The 19181-nt window shown below is 41.3% G+C and overlaps 2 protein-coding genes across 2 annotated transcripts; both read right to left on the reverse strand.

Moving 5' to 3' along the window:
- Positions 1-15479: 15479 nt before the first annotated feature.
- LOC115241994 lies at positions 15480-18946 on the reverse strand. The gene is made up of 2 exons (XM_029817992.1): positions 18414-18946; positions 15480-15881 (listed from the first exon to the last, which is right to left on the reverse strand). The coding sequence occupies exons 1-2, from the start codon at positions 18924-18926 to the stop codon at positions 15480-15482; spliced, it is 915 nt and encodes a 304-aa protein (XP_029673852.1). The 5' UTR covers positions 18927-18946.
- On the reverse strand, positions 16129-18361 carry LOC115241983. Its single transcript, XM_029817982.1, has 2 exons — positions 17507-18361; positions 16129-17464 (listed from the first exon to the last, which is right to left on the reverse strand). The coding sequence occupies exons 1-2, from the start codon at positions 18013-18015 to the stop codon at positions 16657-16659; spliced, it is 1317 nt and encodes a 438-aa protein (XP_029673842.1). The 5' UTR covers positions 18016-18361; the 3' UTR covers positions 16129-16656.
- Positions 18947-19181: the final 235 nt, after the last annotated feature.

The following is a 19181-nucleotide window of genomic DNA, read 5'->3' on the forward strand; positions in this document are numbered from 1 at the left end:
AACACGGTCAGTAAAAAATTCGTTACAAAAATTGTACTTGAACATGGAATACCGGAAAAAATTCTAACGGATCAAGGCGCAAAATTTTTTTCTAAGCGAAATATTTAAAAACACATGTAAATTATTAAAAATAAATGAAATACAGACAACCGCCTATCATCCGAAAAGTAATGGTGCATTAGAACGATCGCATCGAACATTAGCTGAATATTTAAGACATTACATAAACGAAGACCAAACAGACTGGGACGAATAGATACCGTTCGCAATGTTCACATATAACACGACGCCACACACAGCTACGGGACATACACCCTTTGAATTAGTCTACGGGCGACCAAGCGGATCTACCTACGTCACTGACGAGACCGCCTAAACCGACATATAATTACGACGGTTACGCGCAAAGGAGCATATCAAAGAAGAAAAAATTAAAATAAAAAAACAGTACGACAAAAGTAGTAGAGAATTAAAATTTAAAGTCGGCGACAAAGTACTAATGCACGACGAGACCCTCCGACGCGGACGATCTAAGAAACTTGAATCCCTATGGATCGGACCGTACGTAATAATTGAAAAAAATTCAGACGTGAACTACACGGTAAAAAAAGGGAGGAAAGCAGTTCGCATGCACATAAACAAATTAAAACCATTTATAGAAAATTAAAATAAAAACTTACCCTATTCATTGTTCAAACGAAGAAATCGTATCCAGTCCAAAGTGCGACACATCTGCTCGACCGTTGCCCGACCTCGCCCTCCGGAGATGCCGACGAATGCGCGGAACGGATCGAGGTAAGCACGGTGAGCACTCCGAGTGTGTACAGGCACACCCAGCCATAGCCTCCGCAATAACGAGGTGAAGCCATCAGAAGGCTCATAGCGAGGGAGCATCCAAAAATCGTCGGTACCATCGTCCACCATATTCATGTCCTCGTTTTGAGGAGCGATTACCAATACAGCACCATCACCAATATCGTCAGCCTCTTCCTCCGAAGAAGAAAGATAGCGCGAACGATCGATTAAATTCGCGCAAACCATGTTAACAAATCTCTCAGTAAAGCGCGACTGAATAAAAAACTAAACGACGCTAAAAGCTAGCAAGCAGAAAGCCTAAACTCATATAAAGATAAGCGGCTAACAAGACAGATATATAAAACATTTCAATATAAAATTACAGGATACTCGTCAGCTGGAAAAGCCGACGGGCCGAGAGTCGCATGGGGCCACGTGAAACGGATTCACCTTACAAAATCCAAGAATTCCAACACAATCCCTGCATATATTTCGAGAAAATCGGACAAATGCAACAGGCCATAAAGACATGGAAACTAGTTATTAAATTAGGTATAACGATGTTAAATGACAAATAAACCAATACATCCAACAAACAGACGAGATGTGCGAACAATTAAAATCGGAAGTTCACAATAGACGTACTTGTGACAATTTAAAAGAAATCGTAAAAAATGAGTCGAAACAATTAACAAAATTGATCACTCTAATAAACACATTATACAAGACACGGACGAACGGATGTAGAGGCCTCGTCGACGAAATAGATACAATATATATATTGCTAAAATATTGTTCGGTACAATGGATGCAAACGATAGAGAATTAATAAACGAACAATTAAATCTTTTACAACCAGCAAACCATTCAGCATGTCGCGAAAAATCAAATAAAAATCTTAAATAGTACAATAGTACACCTAGACAAATTAAAAAATATATTAGATCATAACGGTAAACTGTTAAATCATTATGTTCAAGAATACAATACTCGTGAAGAAATAACCGAACATTTATAAAAAACTAAATATTTTACGAGATATTTTATTTTTTATATCAAAATATGTCAGAATAAAATATAAAATAACTCAAACGTTAGAAATAAAAAGAAACATACGAAACGACCGTCAGTCAGGATATACGAAGAAGAAGAACCACGTATATCCTACGGATTCCCAAAACCCATACATAAACGTAGTTTAAGTACACAATTTTAGATAAGTATAAGAATAAGAAACGATTATACCTCATATTATATACGGGAAAAATATTGTACATTAGAATAAAAAAAAATAATTTTTGTTTGCGAAAAACGTCACTTTTGCACCTCCGTTTTTCTTATTTTTACGGGGGAGGGATGTTATAGCCCAGAAAAACTAACACTGGTTATTAATTATATATTATTTTATACTATAACGCATTCCTCAACGTGTAACGCGAATACATATCATGTTACGAGCGTTGACCGAGCAAAGCGCTGATAAGGCGAGCCACGCGCGAAGCCCGAGCGACCGCGCAATCACTCCATTGCGAAAACGCGGAAACCAGGGCCAGCGGAATAAGGAAATTGCGAAAATGCAAGCAAAGAAGCCCTATTCCGAACTTCCTTAGCTTGCACCCGGATCTTGCCGCCAAAATTGAGCGACACGACCACACATGGTCCTGTCGCTAAGCGACCCCCTCCCGGGAAACCAAGGGGACATAATAAAAACATCCACCGCTAACGAGCGGCGGGCAGTCTCAATACCAGAAGTATTACCGGACAGTTAATATCGTTAATAATACCGGACAACCTTACGGGCAGCTATTAAAGTAAAACCACGTAGTCGGCAGAGATAAGTTACGAAGAATCGAGGAGCGAGTCTCGCGACCGAAACTCGACTCCAGACACGCGCACGTCAAGATATCCGCTATCGCGATACGCGACGCGAGCTAATGTGCGGGAACATTGTAATAAATCCAAATTGTGAATAAAATAGATCCATATATTTTTATCCCGACTACAAAAATATTATTTCCATCAACAATCAAATGGGTGAGTCTCTTGGGCTGCGCCCGATTTTCCAAATTTCATTCGGCGAACGATCCCGACTACCGTGCCTCTGCGGAGGCATAACATGTTCCTTAAAATTTTAAAAATAAAAATACACACATAGTATAGCCTCTGCTTTATGGACATAAACTGCAACGCGTGCAGCATACGCTCCACTTTGGTATGTCTATCACATTGATCCTCATAATCCGGTTTTGTGCTTTTTGCAATTTACTCAGCTGTGTTTTTCCCATATCAATTAACAGCGTCGTGCAATACTCAAAGTGAGGCGCTTTGATTGTCGTATATATAATACATCTAGTGTATGCCGATATGTAATTACCTACTCTATTCAAAAAACTCGTTTTTTCCCTATTTTCTTTAGCATATAATTACAGTGGTCCTTAAATCGTAGTCTATCGTCAATAATTATGCCTAAGTATTAAGCGACGCGGTAGCGTCGCGACGTCAAGTACATAAAAGAAAACTGACTGGCTGTCAACAGTTTTGCTATGTACAAGCGCCACGGCGCTACTAAGTAGCTTATCCGGAGTTTTATGTCTATAATTGTTTTGATAAACTTTCGATTGAAATACCTCAGGAACTAAAGCCGTAATCAAAAATCTAACGGCACTTTTATTGTACGATGTGGATGCAAGCTTTTGATTGCGACCAGTTTGAACAATATTGGTGCAGTCAATCCTGACATATGATAATCGAATACCAGAAATGTGACATTTTCATTTTTCTTCAGGATGAGTTTCAGACTCACGTACGTATGTTCACACGCACACACGCAAAGCGATTTTGTCCCTCAAGGGGCATTCACACCACTCACGTATGATTATTCTTTTGTGTATACTCTTTTATAAAATTATAATTTTAAAAATTTATAATAAATGAGAGGGAACGGGAGAGAGAGAGGGGGAGGGAGGGAGGAATGGTGAGGGAGAGAGCAGGGAGGGAGCGGTGGGAGAGAGAGGAGATGGGAAGGGAGGAGAGGGAGAACGGGTGGGAGAGGGAGGGAAGGGAGGGAGGGGCGAGTGGGGGGAGAGGACAACAGGGAGGGGAAGAGGGAGAGAGAGGGGGAGAGGGATTGATTGATCTTTATTAGCTTTCTCAGCTATTTGTAATATAAATCTAATTTACATTAATTACAATATACTCCTTTAACATTCGCTTAAACGGCACAATTCTTTCATTCCGCTTTATTTCAGCTGGCAAGGCGTTATACATTCTCACTCTTTCGTAAACATTCATACTCTTTTGCGCACTCCTTGTTCTGCGATATTTTATTGCACTGTCCCCAGTTTGTCGTGTTTGTCTTTCACTCTCATTTCCCACTATTTTTAATCTATTTCTTAATTGCTCCGGTAACATGTTCCTTAAAATCTTAAAAATAAAAATACACACATTATAGTATAGCCTCTGTTTTATGGACATAAACTGCAGCGCATGCAGCATACGCTCCACTTTGGTATGTCTATCACATTATAATATGATCCTCATGGCCCGGTTTTGTGCTTTTTGCAATTTACTCAGCTGTGTTTCTCCCATATCAATTAACAGCGTCGCACAATACTCAAAGTGAGGCGCTATGATTGTCTTATATACAATACATCTACTGTATGCCGATATGTAATTACCTATTCTATTCAAAAAACTCGTTTTTTCCCTATTTTCTTTAGCATATAATCACAGTGGTCCTTAAATCGTAGTCTATCGTCAATAATTATGCCTAGGTATTTCATTTTTTCCACACGTTCTATCTCAGTTCCACCCAAACATTTCAATGAAATATTATTTCGCAGTTCTTTTCTTATACTTCTGACTATCATATATTTCGTTTTCCCTGCATTGATTTTTAACTTATTTATATTCATCCACTCTTCTACTATAGTAAATGCCATATTCATTTTGCCCTCTAATTCCACGCTGCTTTCTCCAGTTACATATATTAACGTATCATCTGCAAACATTTTTATACTACATCCTTCTGGACAGATTTTTATTATATCATTTATATACAGGGTTTGTCAAAAGTGTGGAAACCCCTAAATAATTTTGTAACGATGCACCCCCTATCGTTACCCGGCAGTAGATCGCCGGAAGTCTGCCGCCCGGCGAACACCGGCCGGGCAGGGGCAGAGGCGCCGAGCGCCCATTTTTAATACGCTAATTACCGCCGTTGCGAGAAACAACCGTACGGCCGTTATACGACCGCCGTTACGCCGTTATATGGGAAAACCGAGAACAGCCGAGTGCTGCCGGAAGATCCCGAGCGTCACCCGCCGAAACGCCGCGTCGCACAGTGGTGCTGAGGCGGAAAAAATTGATTTTTTAAAGTTTCAATTTTTAATTTAATTTCATCATAAAAATAATGTTTAAAGATCTAATATATTAATACTGAAAGATTATTGTCTTTTAATCTTTCTCTTTATTAATATTTTAAATGGGCAAAGCCGTAAATATTTCTATTATAAAATATATTGTGATAAGTAGTATTCAATTTTGAATCGATAGATCATAATTCTGTTTATTATAAACATTTAAATTAACTTTGAATCTTCCTTAGAAAACGAGAAATAAATTGTTATTGATTATATTTTTGCATAAATATTGCTTTAAAAATGCTTTTCTTAAAAAAAAGGGAATATAAATTGGACGAAGTATTTCCTTGTTACCCAAACCTCTCCAAAATGTGTTTTTTGTCTAGACTGGAAGGTAATCTTTCTAATTTAAAGAAACATCAACATCCAGCTGCGAATATTTGTGCCACTGAGAGAAATACGAATTTTTATTCGGAAATGTTATGCTTGAATGCATCACGTAACTAATATGGCGCACTTTCCTCGCTATTTTTTCGATTTCTTGTGAACATTTGTCGGAAATAATTCTAACTAATAATTATAATACAGATAAAATAAAACATTATTAAAAAGTAAATTTGCGAACTTGAAGACAGATCACTTCAAAAAAGTGATTGATGATTTTCAAAGACATTTTATATATCTGTATTTTATTGATTATTGATTGATTCAGAAAGATTTCGTTTTATTACTCATAGAGTTGGTTCGATTAAGTTTATTTATGCATATATATTTATGCATTTAGTATTTGCTGATATAGTATATGTTATAAAAGTTTTATTTAAATACGGATTTTATTCGTATATATTATATATAGATCACATTTTATTTTCAATAAAACTCGTTTGAATCTTTTAAATTTCTTTATAATTCCTTTATTATTTCCTTTAAATATAATTTTTTTATTCCTTTAATTAATTTATCTCATATAACACTATTAAAAATAAGTATTGTTATTGCGTTCGCTGTTTATTTTTTAAAGTTTTATATTTAGTTTTTAAGAGTTTGCTATATATATATCGTTTTTTTTTTAAGTTTATGAGATTATTTCACAATGACGACTTTTTCGATTTCTCGTGAACATTTGCCGGAAATAATTCTGACTAATAATTACAATACAGATAAAATAAAAACATTATTAAAAAGTAAATTTGCGAACTTGAAGACAGATCACTTCAAAAAAGTGATTGATGATATTCAAAGACATTTTATATATCAGTTAAAGAAAAAATGGCAAAACAGTCAAAGAAAATCTGATAGATTTAAAAAAGAAAATAGAAATTGGTTGAACGGAGTGCTCACAGTACAACTTGAAGAAGTTGACTCTGATCTCCAAAATGAACCTCCAACGAAGAAAAAGATAGGGAGGCCTACAAAATCATTCGAAGAATGTTGTGACCGAGCAAAACGATATAAGGTAAAACACCTTCGTGAAACTTTTCCTATCCAACAATTAAATTTGTCTGCCAAGAATGTATCGAAGACTAATATAACACAAGAATATATTGATACTAATCAAACATTAGCGATGATAACGAATGTAGACTTGAGTAAATATCAATATGAAGTAATCCGAGAAACATTAAAAAGAAACAGTTTCGATATCTTGCCTCCTTATAAGAAAGTTTTAGAGACTAAAAGGGAATGTTACCCTCAAGAAATGAAAATAACCGAAAAGAAAGCTGAAATAGATCTTCAAAATTTATTAGATCACACCGTTGAGAGAATGTTTAAAAGTTTTGATATTAAAACGATTGCGAACATCGACAAAGAGGAATTAATTCTAATTTCCAAATGGGGATGCGATGGAGCTTCCGGTCAAAGCGAATACAAGCAAAAATTTTTGGATGATTCAATAAACGCATCTGATGCATTTATGTACATGGCATCTACAGTACCGATTCAACTAGTTTCGAACGTCAAAGAAACACCTGAATTGATAAAAAATACTGTGCAATATATAGAAGAGAAAATTTCAAACTTGCATGAGACAATAGTAAATATATCCGGGCGTACATTCAAAGTAAAACATAACATGTTAAATATGTACAATGATTGATGGAAAAACAGCTCAATCGCTCACTGATACAAAATCATCTTCAATTTGTTACATTTGTAAAGCGACTCCTCGAGAGATGAATGATCTTAATCGAATTCATCAAAAATCTTATGAAGACAATGTTTTAAAACTCGGTTTATCTCCTCTACATGCGCGTATTAAATTCATGGAATGCATTCTTCATATCGCTTATAATCTGTCTTTTAAAAAATGGTCAGCTACAAAAGAAACAAAAATTGAAAAAGAAGAGAATAAAAAAAAAATTCAAAAAGAATTTCGATCTCGAACCGGTCTTAGAATAGATATGGTACGTCAAGGCTGTGGAAATACAAATGATGGCAACACTTCACGCCGTTTTTTTCCCAGCCGAAGCTAACAGCAGAAATCACAGGAATAAACGAAGATTTAATTAAGCGTTTCTCAGTAATATTAGAAGTCATTACATGCGGTGCTGCTATTGACCCGAAAAAGTTTGGCATATATTCTTATGATACTGCAAAAATGTTTGTTGACTTGTATGGGTGGTATTATATGCCAGTAACTGTTCACAAGGTTCTTCTTCATGGCGAAAGAATTATTACTGCAGCAGTGCTTCCGATTGGTTTATTATCCGAGGAAGCACAAGAAGCTCGGAACAAAGATTACAAAAAGTATCGAATTTACCATTCAAGGAAAATTAGTCGTTTAACTACAAACGAAGATGTGCTGCATCAATTATTAAGGGTGGAGTTCCGAATAGGTGAACCCTCCGATTTTTTTGAAACTAAACTATTTTTCAATCACAACATTAAAAATTCGCGAGCAATTAAGAGTGGAAGATTAAGAGCCAGATGATAGTGCGTCAGTTTTATAGAAAAGTTATTTTTTTATGTTATTTTCTATCTTTAATAATTAAAAATTTAATATATTTAATACAAAAATTTAATTAATAAATCATTATCTTTAATTTTAAAAAATAATCATAATTCAATCTTTTTAAATTAAAAAGTTACATAATTTTTTTTGAAAGTATGCGTTCTGGCACCACTGTGCGTCGTTTCGCCCAGGGGAAGCGACGCGTTTACCGTAATAATTACCCGCCGAAAACAACGCGTCGTTATCCCCACCCGGGGGCGAACGACGCGATTATCGCTAGACGCTCGGGTATAAAAAGGCAGCATTTCGGCATCTCATTACCAGAACGATTCCTGAAATCCGCTCGAGCAGTACGCTCCGAGACACTACCAGAAACCGCTTCTGAAACACTCGCAGAAAACGACGGAACGAGAGATTGACGCGTACGCAGTCTCCATCGAGCATTCTCGGTTTCCTCGCCGCCTGCGAAATCCTAGCTAATTCCGACCTCATCGAACGATAGCGAAGAGTTCGCCGCTATCTGAGATTAGGTCTAAACATCCGCCCGCTACCGCTAAAAGGACCGTGGGCCGGCGAGTTCGCCGCTCCGTCGAGACTTCTCGACGCCCAATAGCCATCCTCTGTCCGCGTACGGAAGTAAGGGACGGAGAGTTCTCCGCCCGATCGAGGATTTTCGATCTCCGTTTGCATCCCCCCGCACACCTGGAAATACGCGGTTAAGGACCGCGAACGCACCGACACGGTTTTACCGTGATCCAACTATTATAATCGCGCCGAGATACTCAGCCGTATCACCCGCTATAAATCCGCGCCGTCAAAATAAACACGGCCTTGCCGTACCCGCACCGGTCGACCGCGCCCGATTTCTTGCGCGTGGCCCGCGGCGTCAACATAAACACGGCCTCGTCGTACGTCGCCGAATCTTAAGCGGTTCGATATATCGAATAACGCGCACCGCATAAACGCACGCAGCCTGCACCGAACGCGTTGCATTATTCGAAGCGCGCTAACACCCGAAACCATTGTACATAGACCAGCTCCAAAAGAGATGAATAAATCAGCTAAATTGCATCCTAAGCTTTCGTGTGTCTCACCTTTCACGAGCCCTGATCCCGATCGAAATATCCGCGCGCTCGCGAAAGTCACCGCGTTACATTGGCGCCCGAACAGTTACAACCGACCGGGACACACGATTTTTTTTTCTTTTTTTTCTAACGGCGTGGTCTATAACCGAGCATTATGAAAACCTGGATATACACGCTCCCGAAAGAGCAGTTGATCGCCACGGCCATCACATATGGCATCGATACAACCGGCATACTCGATGTCATCCGCAGCCGGATGAGTCAATACGTCGACTCACACCCGGAAGAATTTTGGGCCCAAGGCCCGGACGCCCGGAACACGCGGACCCCCCGCGAATTGAAATCGCGCCACCACCCACGCCTAACGAAGACAGGCGCAGGATCGAACCATCCGCGACAACGCAGATGCTAGAGCATCAGCGTAAGTGGGGACGGCCCTTCGACGGCCGCGACCCGATCGCGTTCCTCGAACGTATAGAGGACTTCCGGACTACGAATACTCCGGCGAGCAATTGATGAAAGGATTGTCCGAGCTCCTACGAGGAGACCCCGTCGCATGGGCGCGAAATAACCGCGAAGACTGGCGGACGTGGGGGGATTTTTGTAACGCCATCCGCCGGCGATATCTGCCCCCGCGATACATAGAAGAGTTACAACAACAAATAGCCGAACGAAAACAACGAGAGACGGAAAAATTCGCGCCATACGCGGATGAGATGATGACTCTCATACGCCGAGCTGGGGGATTTACGCGCGATCAACGACTGTCGCGAATTCATGCGAACATGCGGCCAGATTATAAAAGATACGTCAAACGCCGGGACGTGCGCGACTTAAACGAATTGTTCGACGACGCCGCGGAGTTGGAGCGGATCGAGCAGGAACAACCGAGCCGAAGACCGTACAGCGCTATAACCGCGACCGTGGCAACCGCGTACAACCGGGAGGAGTGCTGCTGGCGCTGCAAACAGCGGGGGCACACCCGGTTCCAATGCAAACAGCCACCCCGACGGTTCTGCTCGCAGTGCGGGAAGGACGGAATCCTGACCGCCAACTGCCATCCACCGCCGGGAAACGCCAGACGCGCCGGAGTACCACGGCCGAACCCCGGACGCCCAGACGATAGTGAAATATACACCACGGCCACATATTACGGCTACAATCCACGGACAACCCGTGGAAGCCCTACTCGATTCGGGATCAGAAATCTCGTTCGTTAATGCCGAAACCGTCGAGACTATGAAAAGGCTGGGCATCAAGCCTAACGAGGAGAACAGCCAAGTACAAATGGCCGACGGCACCGCCGCCCGGACCCTCGGGAAGGTCCGACTACCGATGGACGTACAAGGGCGGACATACGTCCACGACTTCTGTGTCCTGCCGACTCTTCGAGAAGCCGCACTCATTGGGATCGATTTGTGGAGCCGCCTGGGGCTCATGATCTCACCACCGCGACAGCTACGGGCCCGACACCGCCAACCAACCTGCGGAAAGACCAACGGGCTGGCTACGCGAACCGAGGAAGAAGAAAACCGCTTGAAAAAATTCCTGGACCACGAACTCAATAAGTTCCAGGCGGTCACAGAACCGACCCCGCTGGTCGAGCATCACATACGTTTGAACCGGACCATACCAATCAAGCAAAGATATCGGCCGCGCAATCCGGCCATGCAAGCCATCATCGACGCGGAAGTCGAAGAAATGGAAAAAGCTGGGGTTATCGAGCCATCCCGAAGTGCATAGAGCTCGCCCATAGTGGTCGTCAGGAAAAAGGACGGAAAACACCGCTTTTGCATCGACTTTCGAAAAGTCAACGAGGTCACCGAGAAAGATGCATACCCGCTGCCTCAAGTCACCGCCCCTTTGGACAAACTACGCGGCGCCCGATATCTAACGACGCTCGATTTAACGAGCGGGTACTGGCAAGTACCATTGGCACCAGAAAGCCGACTGATCACAGCATTCACCGTACCGGGAAAAGGCTTAATGCAATTCCGGGTGATGCCTTTTGGGCTGCATTCCGCCCCGGCCACGTTTCAGCGCCTGCTCGACACCGTCATCGGACCCGCGCTCGAACCGAACGTATTCGTATTTTAGACGACCTTATTATAATTAGCCGCACGTTCAACGAACATTTAGACTTGCTCGCCGAAGTATTCCGTCGCCTCCGTCGGGCCCGCTTCCGGTTAAATCCAGACAAATGTCGATTTTGCGTCGACAACCTGAAATACCTGGGGCACGTTGTCGACCGTACCGGAATTCACACTGACCCCGAAAAGGTCAACGCGGTCGCAAATTGGGCCGAACCCCGCTCGGTGAAACAAATCCGACAGTTCCTCGAGATGGCGTCATGGTACCGACGGTTCATCGAAAACTTCTCGACGCTAGCTGCACCCCTCACGCAACTAACAAAAAAGAACCCCCGCTGGGCGTGGGGAAAAGAGAAAGCCGCCGCGTTCCGACAGCTAAAACACGCATTAACCACCGCGCCCGTACTCGCATGCCCGGATTTCAACCGCCGGTTTTTCTTACAAACGGACGCCAGTACCAGCGGCCTCGGAGCCGTCCTCACGCAATACCACGAGGACGGCGAACGCGCCATCGCCTACGCGGGTCGCACGCTATCCGGCGCCGAAAGAAATTATAGCGCCACGAAGCTCGAATGTCTCGCGGTTGTATGGGGCATACGGAAAATGCGAAATTATTTAGAAGGATACGCCTTCACCGTCATCACGGACCATCAGTCCTTACGATGGCTGCAAAAACTGGAAACCCCGACTGGCCGACTCGCCCGCTGGCTATTCGAACTACAGCAATTTGATTACGAGATCAAGTACCGAAAAGGAGCGCTAAACCGCGTAGCTGACGCGCTCTCGAGAAAACCGGAGGTAAACGCAGTGCAAGCGATACGTTGCCGCTGGTACAATCGATTGATAAACAAAATCCGGCACGATCCTGCCGCGCAGCCGGACTACCGAAGCACGAACAACGGGCTCTATCGACATGTCCTCCACAGTTTAAATTTTAAAGAAACAGCCGCCGACGAACAGTGGAAACTGTGCGTGCCCCGCGAACAACGGGGAGAGATCCTCCGACAGTACCACGATGCCCCCACAGCCGGACACGGGGGGTCGCGAAAACTATCGCCCGCATCGCAGAGAAATTCTACTGGCCCGGAATGTTCCGCGAAATCACCAGATAAGTACGACAGTGCCAGAAATGCCTGGCACATAAGCCGTTGCAACAGAAACCGGCCGGAAACATGCATGCAACCAACGTCACACGACCGTGGGAACATGTCACAGTCGACCTTGTAGGCCCGCTTCCACGATCGCGTCGCGGTCACGTGTGGCTGTTGGTCATGCAAGACCGTTTTTCAAAATGGGTAAAACTCACACCATTAAGGAAAGCCGCGGCACCAGCCGTAACGCGCGAGATCACGGAGCGCATAATCCTGCGACATGGCCGTCCCGATATTATTATATCCGACAACGGTACGCAGTTCAAATCCGCACCGCTAACCGAAAGGCTTAGAGCCTTCAACGTAGAACACCGCACCGCACCCGTCCGCGCCCCACATTGTAACCCGGTGGAGCGTACGAACCGAACGATAAAAACGATGATAGCGCAATACGTCGATCGCGACCACCGCGAATGGGACGAACATCTCCCTGCATTGCAATTCGCGTACAACACCGCCACGCACGACGCCACCGGATACACGCCAGCATATTTAAACCACGGTCGCGAATTAGTACCACCCGCCCCCGCCCTCCTAATAACCCCGGAAGCCCCGGAACCAGACACCGTCCGCCAACGACTACAGGACGCCGAGGAAGTCGTCAGAATCAACTTGGCCAGAGGATTCCAGAGACAACAAAGATATTACGATCTACGACGGCGAGAATGGCGGCCAAAGCTAGGCGAATATGTTTGGAAGCGAAACTATCCGCTATCCAACAGAGCAAACGCATTTAATGCAAAACTCGCGCCAAAGTTCATCGGGCCGTTAGAAGTACGTCGGTTTATTTCGCCGGTAATCGTTGATCTCCGGAGCAAACGCAGGAAGTGGTATCGTCATATACATATACAAGACCTAAAACCCGCTCTCGGCGAAAATAAAAACAATAATATCGACGACAACAACGATCAAACAGAGGATCCGGAAGACAAGAACAATAATATTGACGAAAACAATGACGGGGAAGACGAAGAAGACGTCGAGGAAAACAACCCCACCACGGATTAAAAATCAGAAATCCGAGGAAAAGAGAACAGCCAGAAAGATCACGAGCTCAGAAGCGTTCAATATGAGCACCGAGGAGGACATATTGAAAGAAATAAACGAGATCTTGGGAGAACCCGAGCCGCCGTATGGCCCAGGCGTGCTGGAAGCACCGCCGATCTCCTGGCCGCCACCACCAAAACGGCCGGCGAAAGTCGGCACCGCCATCCAGCGGTCCGACAGGACGAACCAGAGAAAGCTGGCCATGTTGGCCACACCGCCGCCGCCGCTAACCGCCTGCATCCGTCGCCGAACAACGCCGGCACCGATGAGGCCGCCAGCCAAGCGACCAAGGTCGCCATCGGGCCAGGATCCAGAACCAGAGGACCGAGCAACGGGCGAAACACCACCCACCCCCCATGCCCCGAAATCCTGGTCCCGATAGCGCCCGCGCCGCTACCTACGATCGTGGTAGAACTTGAGCCGGGACTAGTAGCGCCGATCCCGCATTTCGCGGTCCACGTGTCCCGGCGATATAAAATCCGGATGCCGCAAGGACGATGGACTTTGCGGTTCGACAGCGCCGGAAAACTGCGCTACCGTCGAAAAATAGAGTAAGGGAGTGAGTGCCTCAAAATTCAGGCACTGTAGGCGGGGGGGGGGGGGATGTAACGATGCACCCCCCATCGTTACCCGACAGTAGATCACCGGAAGTCACACACACACACACACACACACAAGGGATCAAATTTATGCCACTTCCACTTAGTTGATCCTGGATAACACTAAGTGCATCAAAATTCCGAAATTTGAACGGCCGCCATTTTGAATGAGGGGGTCGTAGCGACTTAAAATTTTAAGGGTGTGTTTGTTATGAAAAGACCTTTCAAACGAGCCCCCACTCGACCCTTAATCTAATTTAAAATTTTCAACCCCCTCTTACCCACGCGTACCAGGGGGTGGGAAATGATCGGTATCCATGTCATAGGGTAGCTTTTTTGATAAATCAAAATACGTGTTTTACCGTTTTTTGATATTTTCATTTTTACAAAAATTATTTAGGGGTTTCCACACTTTTGACAAACCCTGTATACTATAAATAACAATGATCCTAATACAGATCCTTGTGGTACTCTATATTCTGTGGTCATTAATTTAGACCATTTATTATTAAATTGAACCTGCTGTGTTCTATCCTTTAAATATGATCTTAACCATTCTATAACTATTCCTCTAAATCCATATTGATATAATTTTGTCTAATAATCTTTCTCTATCTATTGTTTCAAAAGCTCGCTTAAGATTTATAGGCCTAAATTCACTTGCTTTTCTAGCTTTCTTTATTTTTGGAATCGGTATTATCATAGACGTTTTCCAACCTTCTGGACAGCAACCTTTCTTCAAAGAATTATTTATTATATCAACAAATTCCTCTTTTATTACGCAAAATACTGCCTTTAATATATCGCTAGTTATTCCCTCCTCTGTTCCTTTCTTTTTCGGTAGTCCCATAACAATTTCCTGTAAATGCTCTATACTAATCATTTCAAAATTTTCCATAATTCCCTCGTTTTCAATAACATAAATAATTCTTTTATACGCACTCCCAGGTTTACTCCCATTTATAGATTTTACTATACTATTAATACTTTGTATATAATATAAATTAAATTTATCTGCTATATTGCATCCTTCAGTGCTGTCTAATATTTCAAAATCTATATGCTCTACTTCCCTCTTACCACCTTCGCCTCTAATTATTTCTTTTAGTGTTTTCCACATCGATGTAGGATTTTCTTTATTAAGATTTATCATATTTTCATAATATGCTTTCTTCTTTGTTCTAATTAATTTAACTATTGTATTTCTTTCAATTTTAAATTGCAACCAATTTTGTTCCGTGTCAGCATAATAAATGCTCTACACTAATCATTTCAAAATTTTCCATAATTCCCTCGTTTTCAACAACATAAATAATTCTTTTATACGCACTCCCAGGTTTACTCCCATTTATAGATTTTACTATACTATTAATACTTTGTATATAATATAAATTAAATTTATCTGCATCTTTCAGTGCCGTCTAATATTTCAAAATCTATATTCTTTATTTCCCTCTTATCTCCTGGTTCGCCTCTAATTATTTCTTTTTGTGTTTTCCACATAGATGTAGGATTTTCTTTATTAATATCTATCATATTTTCATAATATTCTTTCTTCTTTGTCTTAATTAATTTAACTACTGTATTTCTTTCAATTTTAAATTGCAACCAATTTTGTTCCGTGTCAGCATACAATGCCTTCCTATATGCCTCATCCCTTTTAGCCGCTGCTTCTCTTATTTCATCCGAAAACCACTTTTTCCCTTCCCATATTCTCGGAATTTTAAAATTTTTTCTAGGTGCTGTGGCGTCCAACGCATTTACTATACTATCAACAAATTTCTTCGCTCTCACACTGATATTCATATCTTGGTTTTTCTCTAATTTATTTTCCACTAATTTAATAAATTCATCTATATTAAACTCTCTATAATTCCTAACACTAAGTTCTCTGTATTTATTTTCAAATTTATTCGCATTCAGTTCCACTTTTAGCCACGCATGATATGTTATTTTAGGTTCATGCATTACCTGCACTTCTATTTTATTATTAGCGAATATTAAATCTATATTTGTCTTACTACCTTTCGTAATTTTCGTCGGTTTATTTACATATTGTTTCATGCCTAAGCTCAACATTGTCGTTTGTAACTTCCTTGTATAAAACGAATCTAACATAATATCTATATTAAAGTCTCCTATTATCATACATTCTCCCCGTATTATTAACTCTTCTATTATATCCTCCAGAAATCTCACGAAATCACCATGCGATGCACTCGGTGAATGATATATTACCATTATTATTCCTCTATACAATTTTTCTTTCACCTCAATCGCAGCACACCAACAATTCGATTCTAATTTTTTTTACTAATACTATTTCATATTTAACATCATCCCTTATATATAAAACAACCCCTCCTGTATTTCTATTTTCAGCATCGCATATAATTATGCTATAACCTGGTACGTTCACTTCACTGTCTTCAATTTCAGCAGTCAATCTTGTCTCTGATAACGCTATGAATGCCGGATTTATTTTCTTCATAATCTGATGTTGTATCTCATCTTTATGCGCCATCAAACTTTGCGCGTTTGTATACAATATTATTTCCGCTTCCTTCTGTAGTTGCTATTTCGCATCTTCCCAGCCGGCTCTCCTCTTCTCCTCTTGTATCGCCCTTTTAAATGTTGGACATTCTGGGCTAAGGGCGTCGTGTTCATCACTTATCTTCAGGTTGTATGTTCGAATTTTAAACATACAATTTACACATTTTTTCTTTGTTGCCGTACATTCAATCGCTTTATGATTTCCCGCACATTTGTGGCATGTTTCATCTCGCGTACAATTTTTTGCAATATGATAGTATCCCCAGCATTTAAAGCATCTTTTAACATTAATGTGATTGAATATAGGACATTTTCTCCATCCTACATTTAGTTTCTCCTTTTTCAACATCAATTCATGCGTTTCTTCATCTACTTCAATTATTATCGAACCTTCTTCTTTTTCTCTTCTTCTAAGTTGATTATTATCATTTCTTTTTTCTTTAACTATTTTCTTCACTATTCGCATTTGGAATCCATCATTTATTGCATCAATTCTATTCTGCTTCTTGATTGTAGTTATTAAGTCATCATCATCCAATCTCATTTCTTCTTCGCTGACATTGATAATTTTTATTTTTGGCTTCATCTGCGGTGATTCCGTAACTTTGAAATTTTCTCCTAGTTTGTCCTGCACTGTAGCTTTCAACGTTTTCATTTCTTCTCCAGTTTCACAACCCATGATCACTGTCCCCTTGCTTCCTTTTTTTAGCTTCGTTATTCCCATCGCCATGTTTTTGATATCTACCTTTTCTTTTATCAATTTTTTTGTAACTTCACTCTCTTGTTGAATCTTGGGTTTGATAATTATAACATTCTCTTTCTTTTTCTCTTTAACCGCTTCACTATAGCTCCTTTGTATTCCTCCTGTTGATCCACATACTTCTCCCTGTATCATTCTTTTCAACTCTTCTAGCAGTTCCTGCTTAACATTTCCCAATTCTTCTCGAACTATTTCCTTGACCATCATTTTAATTTCCTTCTTACATGCTGTTTCATCTTTTATTTCCTTCACTATTTTTATAAGCCAATCTATTTTTACGTCAATAGTCGATGATCCACTCGCTCCTGATAATCTATTTCCACTACTTGGCGTCGTAAACGAACCTATAGATCCTGTAGATCCTAGCCTGTCCCTGCCGCCCCCGGCCACTGCCGATGCCTTCTTCATATCTGCTTCACTTTCAATTGTAAATCTGTCAAATGGGCCAGAACACGGTACCAATTCTTGATTTTTATCGTAAATCCTATGCTTGCTTACACATCCTGGATGGTAAAACAGCTTAATACAATTCACCTGATAGCAAGACTTGCATGTCACCACCTGATTTTTTATTGTCTTTTTACATGCCGAGCATCGATATTCAGCATATTCATCGTCCATGCCGATAATTATCGGCCGAAACCGCTAATATCAGCGTAAGCGATCAGTCACCTCTGTTCCACTGTCACACGTCAGCACTTTTGTGTCCACCTTTAATGTCTACCTGTCGTGTGAGACTTTGGTGTCCCAGACAGGAAATGCACTTCTCACGCCCACAAATCAGCATATCCCGGCTAGATAACACTCATGGCTAATGCCGGTCTATGCCGCTATGACTTGAATAACTTTCTATCACTCCCCGTAACTATTTAACCGTTTAAAAGTTATTACTTTTGCGGAGCGATGTTTGACACGTCTTCTCCACTGCAGAGAGAGAGAGAGAGAGAGAGAGAGAGAGAGAGAGAGAGAGAATGCATTACCTGCATTTCTATTTTATTATTAGCAAAAATTAAATCTATAATTGTTTTACTATCTTTCGTAATTCTCGTCGGTTTATTTACATATTGTTTCATGCCTAAGCTCAACATTGTCGTTTGTAACTTCCTTGTATAAAACGAATCTAACATAATATCTATATTAAAGTCTCCTATTATCATACATTCTCCCCGTATTATTAACTCTTCTATTATATCCTCCAGAAATCTCACGAAATCACCATGCGATGCACTCGGTGAATGATATATTACCATTATTATTCCTCTATACAATTTTTCTTTCACCTCAATCGCAGCACACCAACAATTCGATTCTAATTTTTTTACTAATACTATTTCATATTTAACATCATCCCTTATATATAAAACAACCCCTCCTGTATTTCTATTTTCAGCATCGCATCTAATTATACTATAACCTGGTACGTTCACTTTACTGTCTTCAATTTCAGCAGTCAATCTTGTCTCTGATAACGCTATGAATGCCGGATTTATTTTCTTCATAATCTGATGTTGTATCTCATCTTTATGCGCCATCAAACTTTGCGCGTTTGTATACAATAATATTGCCGCTGTCTTCTGTAGTTGCTATTTCGCATCTTCCCAGCCGGCTCTCCTCTTCTCCTCTTGTATCGCCCTTTTAAATGTTGGACATTCTGGGCTAAGGGCGTCGTGTTCATCACTTATCTTCAGGTTGTATGTTCGAATTTTAAACATACAATTTACACATTTTTTCTTTGTTGCCGTACATTCAATCGCTTTATGATTTCCCGCACATTTGTGGCATGTTTC

Source organism: Formica exsecta, unplaced genomic scaffold (assembly GCF_003651465.1).
Source record: "Formica exsecta isolate Colony F162 unplaced genomic scaffold, ASM365146v1 scaffold550, whole genome shotgun sequence".
In the NCBI taxonomy this organism is placed as follows: domain Eukaryota; kingdom Metazoa; phylum Arthropoda; class Insecta; order Hymenoptera; family Formicidae; genus Formica; species Formica exsecta.

Bases quoted from the DNA above. Each gene is read 5' to 3' on its own strand.
- LOC115241983 (XM_029817982.1), bottom strand. From the start codon at position 18,015: ATGGACGATGAATATGCTGAATATCGATGCTCGGCATGTAAAAAGACA. The intron at 17,465-17,506 runs ATCAACAGGAGG...TGAAGCGGTTAA, and splicing joins ATACAGGGAGAAGTATGTGG to AGAGAAAAAGAAAGAGAATG.
- LOC115241994 (XM_029817992.1), bottom strand. From the start codon at position 18,926: ATGGCGCATAAAGATGAGATACAACATCAGATTATGAAGAAAATAAAT. The intron at 15,882-18,413 runs ATAGATTTAATT...CAAGATATGAAT, and splicing joins CGAAAGATAGTAAAACAATT to ATCAGTGTGAGAGCGAAGAA.